At 40.2% G+C, this 21,822-nt stretch overlaps 1 protein-coding gene across 3 annotated transcripts in view; it reads right to left on the bottom strand.

The window, feature by feature from the left end:
- Positions 1-845: 845 nt before the first annotated feature.
- ARHGEF3 (Rho guanine nucleotide exchange factor 3) overlaps positions 846-21,822 on the bottom strand; it is a 220,107-nt gene continuing 199,130 nt past the window's right edge. For all 3 annotated transcript variants that reach the window (XM_075574838.1, XM_075574839.1, XM_075574840.1), the window contains 8 exons: positions 18,267-18,437; positions 15,796-15,858; positions 14,860-14,956; positions 14,680-14,756; positions 7,438-7,695; positions 6,596-6,766; positions 4,118-4,304; positions 846-3,237 (listed from right to left, as the gene is read on the bottom strand). In XM_075574838.1, the coding sequence (XP_075430953.1) occupies positions 2,891-3,237; positions 4,118-4,304; positions 6,596-6,766; positions 7,438-7,695; positions 14,680-14,756; positions 14,860-14,956; positions 15,796-15,858; positions 18,267-18,437 (1,371 nt within the window). In that variant the 3' untranslated portion in view covers positions 846-2,890. The remainder of the gene's footprint in view (positions 3,238-4,117; positions 4,305-6,595; positions 6,767-7,437; positions 7,696-14,679; positions 14,757-14,859; positions 14,957-15,795; positions 15,859-18,266; positions 18,438-21,822) is intronic.

The raw sequence follows: 21,822 nt of genomic DNA, 5'->3' as shown, positions 1-21,822 counted from the left end.
TATATTGTATACACAGCATAACATTTGGAAAACAATATGTGCTTTGGCTTATTCCCATATCAACTTGTTGGTTCTATTAGTACACTCTCTTTGAGTTTGTTTTACTTGCTTTGATTTTAGGAGGTTATTATTTAGGGTGAGGGAAGTACCTTTGGTCCTACAGATCGTAGGGAATGGGTCTGAAGGGGTTGCCCCCCTCGTTTATCTTTATCCTGTTTTTTTCCCCTCCCTATCTGTTTTCCCCTTCCCTTCCTTCCCCTACCCCTTATTCTTGGGTGTCTTTATACACCTTCAGTAATTGCTTTCACTTGTTGCAATTACAGTGCATCAGTTTTTGTATGTAATTTTTTTTTTATAGATTTTTCACATTAAATTGCAATATTTCAGTATTATCTCTAGACTATTATTTCTTTGAGTGCTGGGAACGACTCTTACTGTTACTATTACATTTGAGGGGTTAGGGTCCCCTCTTCTTCCCGCTGCACCATATCTTATATTATTATTCAATTTTGGTACATTGAGTGCTGCCTACTCCTCATATCTATTTGGCACACTTTACACCTGCAGGCTTCCCGTTTTAAAATTGAGAATTGCTTAAATGGTTAATTTAAAGCCAGAACTTTCAAAGGCTGCCATTCCAAAACGAAAATCTGGTGTGGCTTTTGTACCAGTTCTGTTTTGGAAACGCATTAATGACTGATTGAGCCACCTGTGCTGAAGCAGGGATATCCGTAAAACCCGACCTGGTGATGGCCCTTGAGGGCTGGAGTTGGTCACCCCCGCCATAGGCCAATGCAATATACAGTATGAGGTCCCCGATATAAAAAAAAAGTACACACACAATAAACAGTTTAATGTGATTTATTAGCTTCCATAGTAACTCAAGGCCATTATGCAAAAAAATATATCATTTCATTAAAAAATATACAAGTCTCTTTCCACTGGCCTCACATTCATTTGCTTTTCTGTAACTGGCAAACACTTCCAATATTGCTCATCCCCAGCACATCCATTTAACACAGACTTTGAAGCTAAGTAAATCACAAAAAGAATCCCCATTTTTAAGCTATAAATAAAAAAATTCTAGCAGGTAAAATAAAGCACAATATTGTTTTTGACACTATGTGGTCACACCTGCACATGAAATACATCAAGTAAAATGGCGCTGTATGTTGTGTGCTCCATTCTTGTAAACAAGTAGACCATATAAGATACAAAATGTTTTGTTTTTTGCAAATAGGTACAGTATTTTTCTTCTAGTGCCATAATATCTCGGTTATGTACAGAGTAGGTCATTTTTACGATATAAAACTCCGTGATTTCTAATTCCACCATTTTGTTTCCAAAAACATTTAAATTCTGGATCATTACGCCGCGCTCTTTGTAATTGGACATACCATCAATTAAAAAGGTAGGCGACAGAGAGGGCCAGTGCTGTGACAAAGTAACACCGACTAATAAAGAAATATTCAGTAAGATGACATGAAATAGAACCTTAAATGAATCGTGTATATACATCTGCCTCTTTCATGATAAATGTCTCCAGTGTTGCTGTTGTTTAATAAGTGCCATTACCCCACACATGATTACAAGAATACATACCTAAACAGCACGTCCTTTTGCTGTATGGGGGGTTGTATGATTGGATTATATCAGACAGGCCTCTCTGACTTGTCTTTATGTAAGCAAAATACATCAATGTGTATTTCCTCTACTGCAGGGGAGGCCAACTCCAGTCCCCAAGGGCCACCAATAGGTCATATTTTAAGGATATCCCTGCTTCAGCACAGGTGGCTCAGTCATTGAGCCACCTGTGCTGAAGCAGGGATATCCTTAAAACCTGACCTGTTGGTGGCCCTTAAGGACTGGCCTTGGCTCCCACTGCTCTACTGTATCCCGTGGGGGTATGTAGAGCACCCTTTTGCACATATTTTGCACGGTCTTGAAAATACTACTGGTTTTGCATTCACTACCCAGGTATTTGAAACAAGCGGAGGTGCTTATATAAAACACTAGTAAAATAGGTCACGGAAGTGCCAAGTTCTAAACCAAGCAATTGTTCTTTTTGGGCCACTTTTGTCCAGTGAGCATATATTCAAAAGAAGAAAAGCCCACAATATGTATATACAATTTCAAGTACAGTCATTTGTTTCAATGAGTTGTCTGTCTGTTTGCAGTCAAACTCTTTCAATTGGAAATACCAATAAGCCATTTGTCCTACAAATAGTTATTTGGCTACTCCAGCTATAAGAGGATTAACTTGAGAAGTTTGCTTGGTATGCAATGATCAGGCCACGAGAGCGAAGATTTCTATGTCACGTGGTCCTTTTTTTTTCTTAACTTCAACTTATGACATACACCGCTTGTGCTAATAGAATATTCTAACCAAAACTGCAGCTAATAACTATTTTTGAGGCATAGTTAACTTGGCATATGAAAAACCTAATCTTTATTGTTTTAAATCGTTATTAGTTTTTTTTCTTAATTAAAGCACTTGGACCAATTCCCCTTGTAAGACAGCGTTAAGTTGCAAGGAAAATAGTAGCAGAGTTTTACAGTAAAACATATATTCTTTGTATAATATATACATATAGACAGTAGTTTAAAGATTCTTCTCAGCAGCAAGTCAATGCAAACACCTGGCTGAGTAATTCTTATCTACTTCGACTGGCAAGAAAGGTAAGCGGATAGCGGTGGCTCCAGTTCCAGCTTACAAAGACACGGTTGGTTGTTACAGTACTATAGTCAAAGGGTAAGATACAAGAAAAGGCTGTGTTGACACCATCAAAAGTATGTTTCAAAAGTGCTTCTCCAAACTGCTCCATTTATGGAATGCAAATACTGTACAGGTAAGAAACACGGTTACTTCTAGAAGATGTTCGTTCTCTTGTCAAACGTTGCTTTCAACCTGCTTGCTGTTTGCAGTAGAGACAGCCTGTTCCATTTGCTCGCAGTCCATGCTGACTTCACTTGTATCCATACTGCAGTCTGAAACACTGTCAGTGTGGTCCATTTGCTCCAACTTTGTGTGTGGAGTTTCACTGTTTCCATTTCCGGGTATTAAAAATTGTCCTTCTGAGGGTAGCACATCATCTCCTCCACCTGAACATAAAGCAGACCCCTTGGCTTGTCGGATGCAGTTAAGCCACTGCTGTTTGTTGAAAGTGTCATTTGCTTGTAAAGAATGGGACTGGCTGTGGGATCCACTTTTGAAACCTACCCTAAAAAAGTGTTTAACTGTAAATAAACACATGAAAAGGTCAGTTAGTACACTATTTCCCACAGCAAATGTTCATTTGTACTGTTATTTTGAATGTATTTTTCAGTATTTTGTCTCAAAACATGTTTGGTTTTTAGCAAAATCAAAGTATAACATTAATATTGTAACAATGTTTATTTAAACAAACAAAAAAATATATATATTATTTTAATGTTAAGGATTTAATTAAGGTGTGCAAATCATGACATTAAGAGCCAGTTAATGCCCTGTCCTGATGGGCTTATTATACACTACCATTTAAAAAATAAATAAATAAATAATAATATATATAAAAAAAAAAAAATATATATATGTCAAATTGAAATATAACTGTATGCTCATTTGCATGTCTTAGGCAGGTCTGCAACCCCGCCTTTCACCATTATCACCCAGCACACAGCACTTCCACTGCAGCAAGGGATTCTGGGAAATGACATGCAAATGAGCACACAGTGCCTATATATATATATATATATATATATATATATATATATATATATATATATATATATATATATATATATATATATATATATATATATATATATATAAATAAAATTATATTAGTGTTGAGTTTAAAAATGGCTGAACCAAGTCATTGTTCTCTTTGGGTCTTTGTAATCTTGCAACTGCAGAATAAAATGGGTTAGGAGGTGTTGGAGTTGCCATCATTTAAGAGCATCCATCTAACATACTGTAAATATTGCTAAATGGGACTATACCTTTACGTTTCTTCTGAGAAATAGCTTCAAGTTTGATTAACATTTTTCATAGGAACACATCCAACTATTTTAGTACATGTTTTGTGTGAGTGTTTATATAAACGGTGTGTACACCAGAGACATGTTATAGTCTTACTTCTCTCATTGTTGCTGAAGGCACCACGTAACGACCCTCCCAACCGCACCTCCCCATCCTGCAAGTCTTCCAGTATAAGGTCTCTCACAGGGATGGGCTGCCGGTACAGGTGGTAGTAAAGCGTGTCATTTTGGGTAATAGTTCTTGTGATTACCAGGACTTCTTGAAACAGGAAAACGTGCAATTTCTAGAAAGGAAACAATCTGACTTCAGATATATGTACGGTAGTCTGTCTAAATGTCTAACCCAGGGGCGCTCAACTCCAGTCCCCCCCCAACAGGTCAGGTTTTCAGGATATCCCAGCTCTGATTGAGCCACCTGTGCTGAAGCAGGGATATCCTGAAAACCTGACTGGGGGAGAGGGGCGCGGGGGGCGCTTGAGGACAGGAGTTGAGCCCCCCCCCCCCGGTCTAAATGCTTAGTTATCAAAGAAACATAAAACGAATTAGGCTACAGTCTGTCTCTTCTCAGACTGTGACAGTAACATAATTAACACAGCATGAACATGCAGCAAAGCAGAGTTTGGTGAAATATACATTACTAATCAGCAGGGCTGCCAACAGGGGGGACAAGTGGGACTCCTGTCCTGGGCCCGGTGGGTAAAGGGTCCCTGGCCTCCTGCCAGCAAACCTTGCAGAGGGGGCCTCCTGGAAGGTATTGCAGAAGGGGCCTGCTCCAGGCTGTCGTTGGAGGTGCCTGTCGGAGGCTGCATGCTGTAAGCCGGTGGAAGGGAGGCACCCCTGACAGGCATCTCCGAGAGCACCCTACAGCAGGCAGCTCTGCAGGCCCCCTCAACCCTCCAGTGCAGAAGGTAGGCTCCGCCTCCCTCCCTGTCCCCTCCCTTGCCCTATGTTCCCCCCTCCCTCCCCTCTATTTTCATCTTCCCTCCTCTTTCCCCTCCCCCACCCATAAAATGCCCCCCCCCCCCCCCAGATCTTGTTCTCCCCCCTCGGGGACTCACAGTGCATGGGGTGGGGGCTGGGGGACTGCCCCTTTAATTTGACCTCATCCCCAAGATTTCTGTTTGGTGGCCCTGCTAAATTGAGATAATATGAAAATGTGTAATCTAAACTGAAGGCTACTTGAAATGTGGGTGGGAGAAACCCTGCTTGTGCCAAAAACTGCAATAACTTGTACAGGCGACAAACCCTTCCTGCTCATTTTAGAACAGCTCCATAATGTTGGATCATTACTGTTAAACTTTAAGGTAAAAATTAAAAAATTAAAACAAGCCATTTTGTTGAAATAATTTCTGATATACTGTAATTGAGAACGCCTCTCAAAACCGCACCGTCTTATGTAGATAAGAGTAACAGCATTTTGCAGTAGTACAACACAATAAACATCTTCTGATACTAAGGGTCACACAAAGTTCCCTAAAAACAGCAGACTGCAAGATGGAACTGTGAAGATAACCCACCTTCCCTTAGTATGATTACCAGGGGAGCAGGTGGTACCTCAAAAAATAAGCCTTTCAGAGGCATCTACCCCTAGTACAGGGAGGGGCAGAGGGGGATGTGCCGTGTTAGTGCTGTACCCTACAGAATTCTGGGAGTTAAAGGCCTGAAAATGTTACATAGCAGCAGCCACATTTAGTCCTACTAATCAGGCAGATTACCAGATTACTTGAAACTAGGCCAGAGAGGCAGCACAGGTTCCTGTAAATGCTCATTTGCCAGTGATAATGTAATCAGCACATATGACAAAATGAACCAGAGCAAAGACCAGCGGCTACAAAGCAAATGATCAAAGTACCTTTCTCCTGGCTGATGTCAAATTATTCTCAGTTGTTGAAAAGTCAGAGGGGGGGAGGGAGGGGGAGCCGTGCTTGATGTGTGTGAAGTATGTAGTGGAAAGATTCAACTAAAGCCAATGACCTGATCTAAAGCTGTTACATAAAAGAGTTCCAGATGGAACAAGGCTTCTGCAACCTTCATCTTTCACTCGTAACCCCAAAAAGTAGCTGATCCTTTGTGAAAGAAAGCTGCATAGGTTAATGAGCTGTTAAAATTGAAGTCCCAATATAAAGTCACAAGCTCGGTACTTTCCTCCTCTCCCCCACATTTTTTCCCCATAATTCTACATGAAATAAAAATTTGCAATTTTGTTTTTGCGTCTTGTGCATGTACCAGGGACAACTGCCTCATCCAATGGGGAGGGCAACTCCAGTCCTCAAGGCTTTGAGGATAGCCCTGCTTCAGCACGGGTGGCTCAATCAGTGGCACAGTCAATGACTGAGCCACCTGTGCTGAAGCAGGGATATCCTGAAAACCTGACCTCTTGGTGGCCCTTGAGGACTGGAGTTGGCTGCCCCTGGTGTACACTAACTATAGGAATGTTTTTTCTGACAGTACACACACACTAAAAACAGAAAATAAATCATTCATGGTATAATGGATATTTCCATGTACTTGATGTACAGACCGACATATTATAGAGATCAAATGAAAAGTGTACTATATTAATGCAATATCTCACCGCTCCCCTGTTGTTCTTCAGTTCACCATGACAGGACAATGCTCGGGAGTTCTCAATCAGAGGGTCTTTCTGGCATTCTTCAGGGTAGATCAGTCTCTCCTTGTAATAGTGGCATTCAGATTCACCCGTCTTTATGTTGATTTCTGCCACTATCCCTTGCGCTATAATAATCTGCCGGAAAAGGGTATCTGTGTTAAAACATTCTGTGGCTGATTCACTACGACTTGTCCATATTCATGTTAGCAGACTATAATCATTTTGAATTAAGAGAAAGAAAGATAGAAATGTAATCAAGTAATATGCCTATTGAAAGAAAACCTCTTTAAATAGCTAAAATCTGAGCGCAAAATATACATTTCTGAATTATTTAACCCGGTAGTATCCTCCACATTCCAAAGGAAACTTGATTTTTTTACTTGGCAATGTAATATTAAAGTCTTAAAATACACAGACGATAATTACAATTGAGATTTATTGGCTAGTAAAATGTAAGATTTACCAAAACCACAAGCCGTTTCTAGGTCTCCCTCTATTTTTGGTGCCAAGTTGAAGGATATCCTGCTTACATTATATATCCAGGGTGTGATATCAGTATGCCTCATAATGTCTGATAATGGCTCACATGCCATGTTATTTAAGCCTCTGGAATTCACTTCTTCACAAGAATATCGTAGTATTGCTGAATACATATACTAAGCTACAACGGTTTCACATTCCAACGCTACTTGCGAACTGACTCTTTTAATGAACGCCCTTCTACTACTTTGTGTCCACCTCTTACTTAAAACATGATCTATGGTTGAACAGACAAGTGGAGTCACAGCAGAAAAACTGTTACTTACGGCTTCCTCAAGAGGCTGCTTGTCCGGGTGGTCATTAGGAGTATGCCTCAATATTTCTTTCAATAACAAATGATATTTCACTAGGCGACTCCTTGGGATATCCAAGAAATTCCATAGGTCCAGTTTCCGGCTAAACGGAGACTCTAAGCAGCGTTGGAGAAAATCTTGCACTCGGTGATCCTGTTTCTTGTGATCCAGCAAGGCTTTTGCTGCTACTTGATTGCTGCAGTAACTGTCATATGAGTTTAAACAAGGCAACTACAGAGAAAAGAAAAAGGGCGTAACAATGTTAGCTTACAAAAACCACATCAAAATGTGACAAAACAACAAGATAGAAATGTGCATTTCTAGTAATGTTATAACGTGTTTATTTAAACCCTTTCAGTGCCAGAGCTTAAGTTGCAATTTCCTTTGGCTCTCAAGAGGTTAACGCTTTAGTTCCTACGTGAAACCAAGAAAAAATAGCTTTGCATTGCTTGCCTGGCCTTAGTATTGAGAATAAGGCCTTCCTTAGAGACCCATTCCCGCTGGGTGAACAATTCCTCATTTTTAAAGCTTCGCAGATGTATTAACAACACATGCTAAGGAAGTCAATCTGATAGAGATGGAAATCTAAAATGGTTGTGTGCAGATCTGAGTTAGTTATTCTATACAGTTACATTAAAAAAAATATCTATAGTTGTGTAACTCGTCTTCTAAATGTACCATAAATAGACAGCATCCTAAAATGATGTGCAACTATTAAAATATGTAACAATATAGATTTTATAGATGTAATAAAAGTCATTTTGGGTCTGTTAGAGAAAAACGAATCTTGCGGTTAGTGACACACTTTATTGAAGCATCAACATTTAGATATGTTGGGGCTTAGAAAGCTCATTACAGCCCACGTCCCCATATACCCCAATATATGTCCTATAAAAGCCGAAGCAATCTGCAAAGTATCTCATTAATGTGTGTACATCAGGGGTGCCCAACTCTAGTCCTCAAGACCTGCTTCAGCACAGGTGGCTCAGTCAACGAATGAGACCCTGATTGAGCCTCCTGTGCTGAAGCAGGGATATCCTCAAAACCTGACCCGTTTGTGGCCCTTGAGGACTGGAGTAGCCCCCCCCCCCTGATATAGAGGTTACATGCCATTAATCTGGTCCAATGGCTAGTCGTTTAGCAACAACTGACGGGTAAACACAGTCGGAAAAATGTCCTTTTAGCCACTTGCTAGTTAACACGTGTAATATACTGAAATTCCCACACCATGCCCTATAAAGAATGTTATGTCTAATTTGTAAACTTCAAGGAATCCTTTTAAATTTGATGAGGGTCATGAAGATCAAAGGGAAGTTCTAGCTGCGAGAACTCGAAGAATAAGGTTGCTGGTAATTCTAGGGCCCTTTGTCTTCCTTCTATCCAAATGATAATGTTCACTGACATGTTTCATCAGTGACAGACTGTATACACAATGTCACAGAGACTAAATCAAAGACCAGTTGTACCACTCCCCTCCTTTCACAAATGGCATTAATGGGCGCCTTACAAAGTGAGACTGACAGCCTATTCACTTCTAACAAATGAACTAAAATAACTACAAGTAAGTCGGACACCGTTTTATGCGCACATTCATTCAAACACTCCCCTGCTTTTCTGCTAATCTCTTCTAAAAGGGTGTACATGTTCATGTAGCTAGTCTACATAAGGTCTGGCAGTGGCTTACAAATAAATAAATTAATCATAAAAAAAGAAGCATATTATGATAAACATTGTACAGTGATTCATGTCAAGGATAATACTATTAGAAGCAATGGGGGATTTGTCAGTGTTTTGCACCAGAGCAAAAACGGAATGCTTTTTTTAATCAACAAAAGTACTCTTATTTTCAATATGAAAATCAATGAAGCAAATCTTTCACTTGCATATCATACTGTGTCTGTGTGAAATATATGGTCATTTTACCAGCATTTATAAACTGCTTAATACATTATCATGGTCTGTATAGAAAAACCATTACTGTGGCAAAGGACTCTCCTGTTAGTTATTACTGTCATTTAGGGAGCATTTGGGTGGGCATAGAGTCTCTTACTTGCTCACAATGCATTCAAACTCAAGTCCTGTCTCTGGGTTTTTTTAACATGTGGTTATGGTATTTACATTGGATGTATAGACTTCATCTACGTCAAGTGGAAAGTTTGTGTGATTTTGGCTATGCTACCCATTGCCTTAGGTGCTAAATGTTTGATTGTAAGCTCTTCTACCCAGCCTTGAACAGCTTCCATATGGAGGTGCATGTGCACCGAAACGTTGGATGCAACTTTAACTCTTTAGTCCTTAAATGACCTCTTTTGCTATATTTTGACTTTTTTTTGCTGTTTGGTGTGCTTGGCTCTCTTCTACATATTGCTTTGTCTTGACTAGGATTGGTTGCCTTTAGCACCCACCTCTAGAGTGTTTTACCTAGACCCCTGCATGTAGGGGCATCCCAAGTGGCTTTACCTGATTCTGCCCTCCTATTAGGTTACCTTATTGTACAATGCAAATTGTATACAGCCAAAACATTGTAACCAGGGTCGTTTCTACAAAATAAGCATTTCTTATCTCTGCTGTTCTATATGTGAGCGCTGAACACGCTGGCTGCACCTGCCATTCAGAACTCTTCAGGTATGTCGTTTAAATGCTGATTAAATGAGCCTGGGGGAATGATTTAAGACATCCAAGCCTTTTATAAATCAGGAAGTTGCTCTTTTTAATTTCAAAAGAACAAAGGGCTGTATCAGGTAGGCCAGATCTCTGAAAATCTTTATCGTTTCCATTCTTAATCCTATGGAAATGAAGCGCCCCAATACATTGGGGGGAGGGGGTAATTTCCTGTTCTTATGCTGTGCAAGGTCTAGGGAAATGTAAGAATCTTGTTGCATCTCTATGCAGGTCAGATAACTACCTTCCATATGCAAAACATTATTACAGGTGCGGGTCAGATAACTACCTTCCATATGCAAAACATTATTACAGGTGCGGGTCAGATAACTACCTTCCATATGCAAAACATTATTACAGGTGCGGGTCAGATAACTACCTTCCATATGCAAAACATTATTACAGGTGCGGGTCAGATAACTACCTTCCATATGCAAAACATTATTACAGGTGCGGGTCAGATAACTACCTTCCATATGCAAAACATTATTACAGGTGCGGGTCAGATAACTACCGTCCATATGCAAAACATTATTACAGGTGCGGGTCAGATAACTACCTTCCATATGCAAAACATTATTACAGGTGCGGGTCAGATAACTACCTTCCATATGCAAAACATTATTACAGGTGCGGGTCAGATAACTACCTTCCATATGCAAAACATTATTACAGGTGCGGGTCAGATAACTACCTTCCATATGCAAAACATTATTACAGGTGCGGGTCAGATAACTACCTTCCATATGCAAAACATTATTACAGGTGCGGGTCAGATAACTACCTTCCATATGCAAAACATTATTACAGGTGCGGGTCAGATAACTACCTTCCATATGCAAAACATTATTACAGGTGCGGGTCAGATAACTACCTTCCATATGCAAAACATTATCACAGGTGCGGGTCAGATAACTACCTTCCATATGCAAAACATTATCACAGGTGCGGGTCAGATAACTACCTTCCATATGCAAAACATTATCACAGGTGCGGGTCAGATAACTACCTTCCATATGCAAAACATTATCACAGGTGCGGGTCAGATAACTACCTTCCATATGCAAAACATTATCACAGGTGCGGGTCAGATAACTACCTTCCATATGCAAAACATTATCACAGGTGCGGGTCAGATAACTACCTTCCATATGCAAAACATTATTACAGGTGCGGGTCAGATAACTACCTTCCATATGCAAAACATTATTACAGGTGCGGGTCAGATAACTACCTTCCATATGCAAAACATTATTACAGGTGCGGGTCTACCTTCCATATGCAAAACATTATTACAGGTGCAGGTGTTTGCAACTCTTCTTCTTAACAATAAAAAAAAACCCAAGTCTATTTACTAGCAACTAAGTTCACATCCTAATGAAATTTGTATTTAATCACAAAGGCCTCTTAAGAGAGGAAATGACACCCATAATGTGTAAGCAAGAAAGAAGTACAGGTAACTGTAGAAAAACATGGACTGCGTTTGTTTGCTTAAGTAAGCATGCTTGCTTATAGTCTTCTGATCACTTTTTGATGGATGCGCTTATTTTTCTCATCCCTGCAAGCTGAGCTGCTAAATGTCACAACTGCTAAATGTCATTTTTTTGCGTAAAGGAAACCCGAAACAAGTAGTGTTTGACATTTTCCTTTGCACAACCTTCACAACACCCTCTCTCTCCCCTACTCAAAAACAGACACAGACACACAGTACAAATGTTATTAAAGCAATCCTCTAGGCCAGGAGTGGCCAACTGCAGTCTTAAAGAGCCACCAACAGGTCAGGCTTTAAGGATATCCCTGCTTCAGCACAGTTGGCTCAATCAGTGAACATTATCAGTTATAAACATAAAATGTATCCTACTCACTAATGCGTTTGCAGATCTTTATCAATCTACTCTCCCAGAATTTGTAGATGTTTTTTCCCTCATTGATAAATGTATATTTAGAATTGTTGTTTTCTATTTTTTTTTTTTAACACACTCTTTCTAAAGAAAATCTCCCAGCTAATTGCATATATATTAGCAGCTTGTAAAATACAGCTTGGGTAACATTGACAAACTGGAAAGCATAAATCATATGCAAGTGGGATGAATTCATATACTTTTGATTTTTGGTTTGTGGAAGAGATGCAATGACTTACTAAGCGGAATAAATACTGCATTTTTGTGGGCCTAGGATGTAAAAATTTGGATTAGGTTTAAGCACTGTGGTATTAAATCTTTCACATATTAGGAAAATATATCAAATGATGTGCTTTGTATATCTGTACATATAAATATTCTATATACATTTATGCCAAATAAGCAAGTTGGCTGCTTCAAAAATGTGTCATTAACCAGAATAGACTGTTACTACTGTACCATGCTTATAGGAAGTCTGTTTGCTACAAAAACAGATTCAAAATATCTACCTTCACTGGTGCATGTAAGTATGCAGGAGATGAGGAGGCTTACTAAAATAAATGCCATTACTATTAGAACCATTTAAGTTATTCACTAACTGATTTTGTCTGGAGTGAAATGAGGTAGAAATGTCCTGCATAAATCAAGGTCACGTTTTGGAGGTGGCATTTTAATTGTGTTTCTTTAACACATAGTTCAAAGTTATTTATTTTGCTAAGAAATAAAAGGATTGAGATCCTACTGCATCACTTGATTTAATAATCTCTACCTGCAAAAGACATTTGTACTTAAAAGGAAGGTATTCAACAACTTCTCAGGCGTGATGAGTGGATATACACCTGTACAACACTAATGGGCTCCTTGTATATACTGTATCTGCTGAAGCGGCTTAGTGGGCAGTTTTTGGCTGAAATTCCCTATTGGCTTCAAGGGGGAATTTTGGCCAAAAAAAATTCCTGAACGACCGCATCAGCAGTGCTAGAATAACCGGGAGTCACTAGAGGTTATTAAACCAGAGATAATATTTGGCATTAGGAAAGAATATTACCGAAATATTTTTGACTATTTGATGACCAGTCCACTAAGCATTTTCTATGCACGATAGTCGTGCGTTAGGGACTTTGCATGTGGGTGTTGGGTGATATTGGAAGATATCCAGTATGGTAATTTCCTCCATTGATGCCAAAAATCTGCATCCATAGTTTTCTACCTCTGGGTATTGTAATAAGAATACTTACAGTACTCTTTAGCAGCAAAGTGATGATAACCCTTCTGGTGCTAGAGGGGCTATAAAATGGGCAAATTCATGCCTTGCAGGCCCCCGCGGCACAGAAGTGGTTAATATCTCCCCCTTTTCTCAATGATAAACAGAACAAAACATTTTTTAAACCCTATTAAGTCATTTGTACCAAAGTGGTCAGCGTGGCATGGTAAAACTGTGGCTAACTAGCCCCGAAGGTCTACTAAGGAGTTAATATATAACTACTCTAACATCCCTTGCATTAACCAACATGACCCTGCATAGGGATCTGGGACTGGATTAATGCCTTAATATTTAGGTGCTGATACTATAGTCTGAAGTTTCAGCCGAAACTTCAACTCAAATAAAAGGGAAGTTCCAGCCGATCGTCCGCTTCGGACTAGAATGGATCAGCCCCTGAATGTTCCTGGGTATTACACGGCTATCTCTTTGCTGTCAGGCGGTTGGTACCACGCAGCAGTACTTCAGGGAACATTTCACCTTTTTGCGCTCATTGGCACGGTTAAAATGACAGAGACCGGCAGAGCATGTTACATGAAACTTGATTGTTTCCTTATTTTATCCATAATACCTTATTCATCATTATTTAGTGATGTACTATAAATACCACTAGTGCTGCATTAGTTAGACACAGTATTTACTTTAGAGGGTGAGTATAAGCTATGTTTGCATTTGTTTTATTCCGCCAACTTACTAACGGAAACTATTTTGCTATAAGACATAACAATAAGTACACAGCCAGCTAAATAGCGCCTTGTTCTTGACTCCATGCAGCTGCTGTGAGATCCAATAACAGAAATGCATCCAGTGTCCAGTGCTATTTTTTTTTTTAACTGATTTAGTGCTAAAGAAAATTGATTGCCGATAAAGATGTTGCAGATGTTTCTAGTGGTCAAGAGGTCAACACATCATATAGTTTGCTTCTCTACACATAACAAAAAATGATAGATTTTATATTTTGTACACCGTTTCCTTTCCACAACTGATTATTTCTTTCATTATCATCTAGAAAGACAAAGTAGTATTTACCTTATACCATGGGGAAATCACTTCATTATCCCATTACAAATGGCCCTGATGAAGGCACTACATACAGTAGCTGTGCTGCCTTCTCTGTCACTTGTATATACCGATTCTCCAACGGTGGAAGAATAGGGAGTCATATTAAAAGTCACCCAGAGCCAAACTGCATTCTGCAGGGCACAATTCATCATCACTCAACTATGGCCTGATTTCCAGGAAGTCCAATACTAGTTAGTGTGTAGAGGCAAAATGTTAAATCTTTAAACTTTCTGCAACCTGGCACATTTCTCTAAAAGTATTAGTCACTAAACCACTTTAGAAACTGCAGGGCACAAACCACCATATTTTGCATGTGAATCATTGTCTTACCCAGCCCACTAAGATATGGCCTACGTGCTCTGTAGATCCATCTGCTTTCCTGATTTCACGAAGACGTCTGAGGAGATCTGCAGACAATAGGAGGAATAAACAAATGTTACTTATTAGAGGGGTGACATGGTTTATTGTGTCTAAAGGAAGCCTGAAAGTTACAATGCATTAAGCTAATACCTTCATGTAGAGGAATAAGTGAATCCAGGGTTCCAAAAATTTGGGTTAATTCTTCCTCTGTCATTATGGAGAGTTTCAGCATTGGGTCGTGATATGCCTGTTTCAATAAAAAAACAAAAATTAAAATCTCAGCAGAAACTAATAGGTTTATTCATGATCGGGGTGCACAGAAATGTATATTTACTTTAATAGGAGTTTCCCATTAATAGTGCCCCGCTTAACACTATGGCAGTTTAATGGATGTTCCATAAATAATTCGTTTTTTTTTAAATTAACGATCTAAGTATGACCGCGCTCATGCTTGAGAGTTGGTTGACTTCAACCAACCTAAGGCCGAGCTCACACTGCCTGCTACGGCCGCGCGCTTCTATGCACGCCTCCGACGTGTGCTCCTGCAGCCCTGCGATCTGTGAGCTAGCGGCAGGAGTTGAGTCGTGGCGATTGGGGGCCTGGCGGGGGGCGTGACGAACGCGTCACGGAGCTGGTTCGCCTTTATTGGCTGAACCAGCTCACGTGACGTGACTGCAGCCCGAAATGTCAATTTGGGTTGTGGCGGCAAAATGCCGCAGCGTCAACGCTGTACTTTGCCGCCACAAGCAGTTTCCAGTGTGACAACTGTCATCCACTAGCCTCAAAGAGTGCCGAACGTGAGCGTGACAGCTGAAGTAAAACATAACAATATACCAGAATGGATTACTTCATACCCATAGCTAGACAGTACCAATCTTCACAAATAAGGTTTTTGCAACAACCATTTTGCACAGTAACACATGCAGTCAGTCTGAAGAAGTACATAGTGCAGCGGGGGGACTGGGATTTAATGATACAATGTGTTGTGGTTGTAGTTGGAGCTGCACAGGTAATACACGTGGGAGATGCAATGCTCCTGGATTCTTCTCGCTCTATGCAGGCTGCAGCACCACTTAGTAGACTTACCTTTTTTGCCAACTTCAAGTCTTCTATCAAGTCTTCCTCTCCCTGTGATAGCTCAAAAATAGCCTGTGAAAAAGAAGAACAGTAAATGATAGGTAATAATTACAGAGGTAATTCTGACTTTCACCAGAACGTAAACCAGAAATGTCACATGACAAATTCTTCCTCTCATTGTCCTGCCAGCCGCTGTGTATGCATATCAGCCTGGGAAAGGGCTACAAAACAAAACATGTTTATTTTTCCAATTAAATCTACTCTTAACAACCAACTCCCATGTGTTGCCATATATTTATTTCTGGAAGCGATCGGTGACATTTGCTTGGCATACTCCCGGTGTTTACTACAGAAGTGTCGAGAAAACGGTCGGTGCCATGAGATGAAAGCATAGAAAATATCATTTGGAATCTTGTGAGTATCTCGGGAAACCGTGGGTTAAATTTAAAAAAAAAACAAGCAAAAAAAAAGCGCAATTCAGCTTCAGTGGAAATCCCGGTTTTATTGTTTTATTTTAAATCAATCTCACAATTCAGCACGATGGCGGCTTTCACACATGGACTTTCAATCACCTTTACATGAAAATAACCGTGCCACGTTTTATAAAGTGTTACTTTCTGAAACCACAGGCTTGGTTTTTTTTTTAATCCGCAGCTGTTCTACTTCAAGTAGATCTGTAAGAGCTAATGATTATTTATTGTGATTATTTGATCTACGCTAACAAAGTAAAAAAAAAAAATTTTTGCGGTCATTTTGGAATTTCATTTATTTATTTGGGGGCATGATTTAAAAAAAAAATCCAACTCTAAATAATCCTGGATGTACATGAAGTCTGCAAATGTACAAATTAAATAATATTTTTTTTTAGCTGGAAATATCGCTTTTTAAAGAAATTGTGTTCATTTTTCTCTGAGTTTGCACGTTTTCTATGTTGTTACAGTTGAAGCTCAACTGCAAAAATAGGCTTTGGATCTACTGAAAAAACTCGCTGCCTTGTTAACAAATGAAGCCAATCTTTAAAAATCCAAAGTGTGCCAAGATCAAAGCCGCTGAAAAATGATGACATATCACCGGCTTCCAACAAATGCCAAACCAATTATTTTAGGAAGATTTTAACACGTGTTGTGGGAACAAAGTAGTTGTGTGAAGGAGGGAAAATGAACACTTACCCCTTTATCGCTTAGTTTTACCATTACAGACGGCAGGAGTTGCTTTATGGTCATATAATTTACTCCCTAATGGGCCAAATGGTTCCTTGGAAAACTATCTGATCATCAGATAATTCTTGCCGTGCCTCGAACACGTGATATTGTGTGGTTAACCATGATCATAAATCGCTACCAAGTAATTTGCCGCTTTCCCATGCTGGAGAAGAGATCAACAGCTTTCAAATGAATAGGACGAACATCTTCACCAGAGCAGGTAAGCGGCTTCACAGCTTATTGAATAAGGGACGAAGTAGTTAAACTTCAAAGCAGTTTTCATGTTTACAGCAATGTGACGGAGCAGAATAACATTGATTTTGATGAACGAAGAGACCATAGGTCCTTTAAAGCAAATAAACTGGATAAGAAAAAAAAATATATATATATATATATATATATATATATATATATATATATATATATATATATATATATATATATATATATATATATATATATATATATATATACACACACATACACACACATTTTATTTATATATATATTTATATAAGAATCTTTATTTGATAAATCTGGTGTTAATCTGTGCACCAGAACTGAACCAGCTTTGCACCGAGGACCCATTAAAACATGGAACCTAATAACCGTAACTAAACCCTGACCAGAATTTAGACTTTTTACAGAGCATGGCTTCAGTTTTCTTTGTGTAATGACTTCCAGCGCCGGGGCTTCATACAGAAAGTAGGTGTAAATGTGCCTGGCAGATGAGCCGAAATGTGCAGATGTAGAAAAAAAAGAAATGACACTGTTCACTTCCTCTCTTTCTATTACTTTGCAGCTTTAGCACTCCACAAAACACTTTCATTTACAAGAAGAGAAGTCTGGTAGGAGCGACATGTCCCTAGCACACAATAAACCTGATTATGTTACTCTACCATTAGTCTTTAGGGCTCCATCTAGAACAAAGGACAGCCAACTACCAACAGGTCAGGTTTTCTGCTTCAGCGTAGGTGTCTCAATCAGTTGTTCGGTCATTATGACTGAGCCAACTGTGCTGAAGCAGGCAAATCCTTCAAACCTGTTGGTGGCCTTTGTGCAGTGGAGTTGGCCACCCCTGTCTGTGGGTTAAGTATACGGAGATATTCCATTGTCACTTCTCTGATGCAGTCACAGCCCCAACAAGTGACCACAAATATATAGGGGATTTCATGGACTGCATACTGCTCCTGTGCTTCCCCCATTCTAAAGAGGCAGCATTTTGTCTGAAGATCTGTCACATGTATAACAAAAGTAGCAGTACAAAGGAAAGCCAACCTCTTGGCGCTTGATTTCCTTGGATGTGAGCATCTGATTGACACACACATCAAAGGTTTCGCTCCACAGCTTGCTGTCTCTCCGCTTTGTGGTAGGAGGGGGGGCATTTCTTGACCACGGCCGTGGCGTAAACAAATCAGGTCGGCTGTCGCTTCGGAAACTGATCGAGCGCTGAAAATGAAAAATGAACCAACATAAGTGAATACACTTCACTACGCCTCCATATACAACCAGTGCACACGACAGATATAGTCTCCGTTGTAATTGTGCCCAAGCTCTTTTTTTAATTTTAAAACCTTATTGGTCCCGGACATATGTAGATTGATTGTTGGTTGTGAGACCGTTAGGAGACCGGCACAGTTCTTCATAGATGGAATTATGGTGTACAGAGCTCTCAAAACGTCTTCTGATAAAGCTCCACATTGGGCACGGAAGACTTTGTGGAAGCCCGCGTAGGCGCTATCTATATCTGATCGGTCTGTATGCACTTTATTTACTCAATATACTTGTGATTATTTTTCAAGCACTTGAGTGTTACTTAGTTTTTTGGGCTTTCGTGCGCTGTTTATCACAGGTCAGATGTTTTTCTTCTATAAGTGTAGTAGCAGCTGTGGCTGTAAGCTTGAAGCTGGGCAAGCTACATTTCCATTTATGAAGAACTTTAATGTAATTCCCCCAGGTCATATCACAACCTACAATTTATCACAACAACATTTGAATAATAAATATTTTTCTAAACTGCAAAATCCACCCAGTTGAACATTTTCCATCAATACCATAAATAAGGTATTTATTGGTTTGGCGGGATGGCAATCACAGTCCACTGAACCTCTGTGCTGGCAGCAAGTTATTAAGGGGATAAACAAGATATACACAGTATACCCCATCTACCCCCACATACATATACACAAATACATCACAATCCTGCTCATATTTGTAGGTTTTACGCAATGTCTTTAGACAATTGTTCAACATTAAATCCCATCATTTCTTCATTCTTTACCGGTGTAGTGACATTTGTCAATTTATGAAATTAGACGTTGGTTCTTTATCTATGAGATAAACTAGGCAGTTAGACACATTATACGGCAATGCATTGCGGCCCCTGCAGCACCGACAAGGATAATAACATGGCAGCTTTTGTCATCTTAAATTTTGCTGACTATGATTTAAGATTTACAATATATAAAAGACTATGGGCAATAATTAACCAGTACTGATAAGCCTTAAGGGAGGGGTGGCCAACTCCTCCAGTCCTTAAGGCCCATCAACAGGTTAAGTTTTAGCTATATCCGTGCTTCAGCACAGGTGGCTCAATCAGTGACTCAGTCTTTGACAGAGCCATTGATTGAGCCACCTGTGCTGAAGCAGGGGTATCCTAAAAACCTGACCTGTTGATGGGCTTAAGGACTGGAGTTGGCCACCCCTCCCTTAAGGCATCTTATTCCCCATATCGTACGGTGTTTAAATAGAAGGTAGTGATATTCTTGGCAGGGACAATAAACGGTGCCTTCAGTGGGAGTTTCCGTGTGACAGTGCCCCAATCGGTATTATCATAGACTTAGGCCGCGGACATGGTAATACCAGACGCGCTCCTCAGCGCTCGTGCTCAGCCCCGCCTGCTCAAGCAGGAGCTTTTTTGCGCCCTGTCAGGCGAGGCAGCGAGCGCGCTTGGGAGGGGGAGCAGAGGCGTGGCAAGAGGCGGGGCTAGTCCCTCGTTCCCATTGGCTGTTTGCGGTCACGTGACCAGCCCTTTGCTCCTGTAAGCGCGAAAACTTAAATTAATATGTCGGCTGCAATTCAGCACGCGCCTGCTAAAGCCACACACAAACCAGATGCAGGAGGTAAGTGTGCTGGCTCAGCGCGGGATTCTTTACTATGTCCAAGGCCTAATGAATATCCCACTAAATGTGTTACTTGTACGGTTCCTTGCTAGTTTGCAGGGCTTTTCCAAAACCTTCAGCGTGCTCCATACATCAAAGTTTCTACAGCACAGATTGGGTTAAAGACGTACAGAGCTTTATAGGCAGCCGTTTCCTCCTGCAGGCCCTGTATTATGAAGCTAGAAGCAGGCTGCAAACCCGCAGCCCTGTGCTAGTCGCTCATCGTGACTTTAACAGAAAACAGGCTGGGGGTGTGAATAAGTCTGCTTCAAAAGCTTCAAAAAACACCAGTATGCTGTAGTGTGAGCTCTTGGGGGAGGCAACAGCTGTTTAAATCCACGAAAGGGAAGTTCCTGCCTCCGAGAGAAGTCTAGCCAAAACATCATTTCTTTTCCACACTGGTGCTCACAACTGGAACTAATAAAGCCCCTCTTTCCTGGACCACTTCAGTGCCTGCGGCTCCCGAAAAGGATCGCGTTGCAGCCCCCCAGTGGCTCCCAAAGGGTAAAAGGCAGGCAAGGTGGGAACTTTGGGGGCCATTGAGAATACACTGTTTTCTGCTCCCGTCACGATACAGTGTACCTACACAGGCCGAGATGAGTTCAGCAGCCTACTCCCCCTCTATAAACTCTGTACATCAGGAGTGGCCAACTCCAGTCCTCAAGGGCCACCAACAGGTCAGGTTTTCAGGATATTCTTGCTTGAGCACAAGTGGCTCAATCAGTGGCGCAGTCATTATGATGATTGAGCCACCTTCGTTGAAGTACAGAGCTTTAATATTATTATTATTGTTTATTTGTGAAGCACCAACATATTCCGCAGTGCGGTACAATGGGGGTACATGGAGTTATGTATAAACACATAAACAGTTACGTACCAGGACAAACATGCATAAACAGATACAAAGAGGGCCCTGCTCATGAGAGCTTGCAAGCTATATCCTTAAAACCTGACCTGTTGGTGGCCCTTGAGGACGGGAGTTGGCTACCTCTGCTATAAATGCTGCCTTTGTATGCAACCCAGTTATACCTCTATAGGGAGCACATGAGAAACTAAGCTAAACAAACTCACCAACAGTATGTTTTATAGATTAACTGCATGACAGGGCTCTGCACATGGTTATTGGTTATTTTTCATCACGTAGAAATATTATGTCATGTAACACATTAAATAACAGAAGTTGGAAGCACTGGTCAGTTCACACGTTTCCAGTTTTCAGTTACTATATAACCCAAACTGGACATTATTTATTTTTGTATACCATAGGGGTATAGTTACATGGGAAGTTAGTTATGCTTTTAAATCTACAGTAAATGCATATAAAATGTCCAGTACATCAACAGCAGACTGGTTAGAACAATATTTAGAGATTTAAAGCTGCAGATCAAAAATATCCTAAATGTGTGTTTTTTTATTAAAATAAATCAGTTTTGTAGTATGAGAAAATACTTGTAGATTTTTTTTAAACAACTCTGAAAGACATTTTTTATGTTTCTATAGCAGCCATGTATAAAGTCACATCCCCTGCCCTCTCTCTAGCAGTGCAGCAATTGTATCTAGTGACTGCCTGGTCACATGATCTTCTCCACAGAACTTTGCATCTTTGGTCCTCTTCTGCTGCACTGACAGCCATTTAGTGAACCCCCGAGCTGAATCTGCACCAATTGATCTGC

This window comes from Ascaphus truei, chromosome 17 (genome assembly GCF_040206685.1).
Source record: "Ascaphus truei isolate aAscTru1 chromosome 17, aAscTru1.hap1, whole genome shotgun sequence".
NCBI lineage: Eukaryota > Metazoa > Chordata > Amphibia > Anura > Ascaphidae > Ascaphus > Ascaphus truei.
Note: the sequence above shows the minus strand (reverse complement) of the source record. Positions and strands in the feature narration are given on the sequence as shown.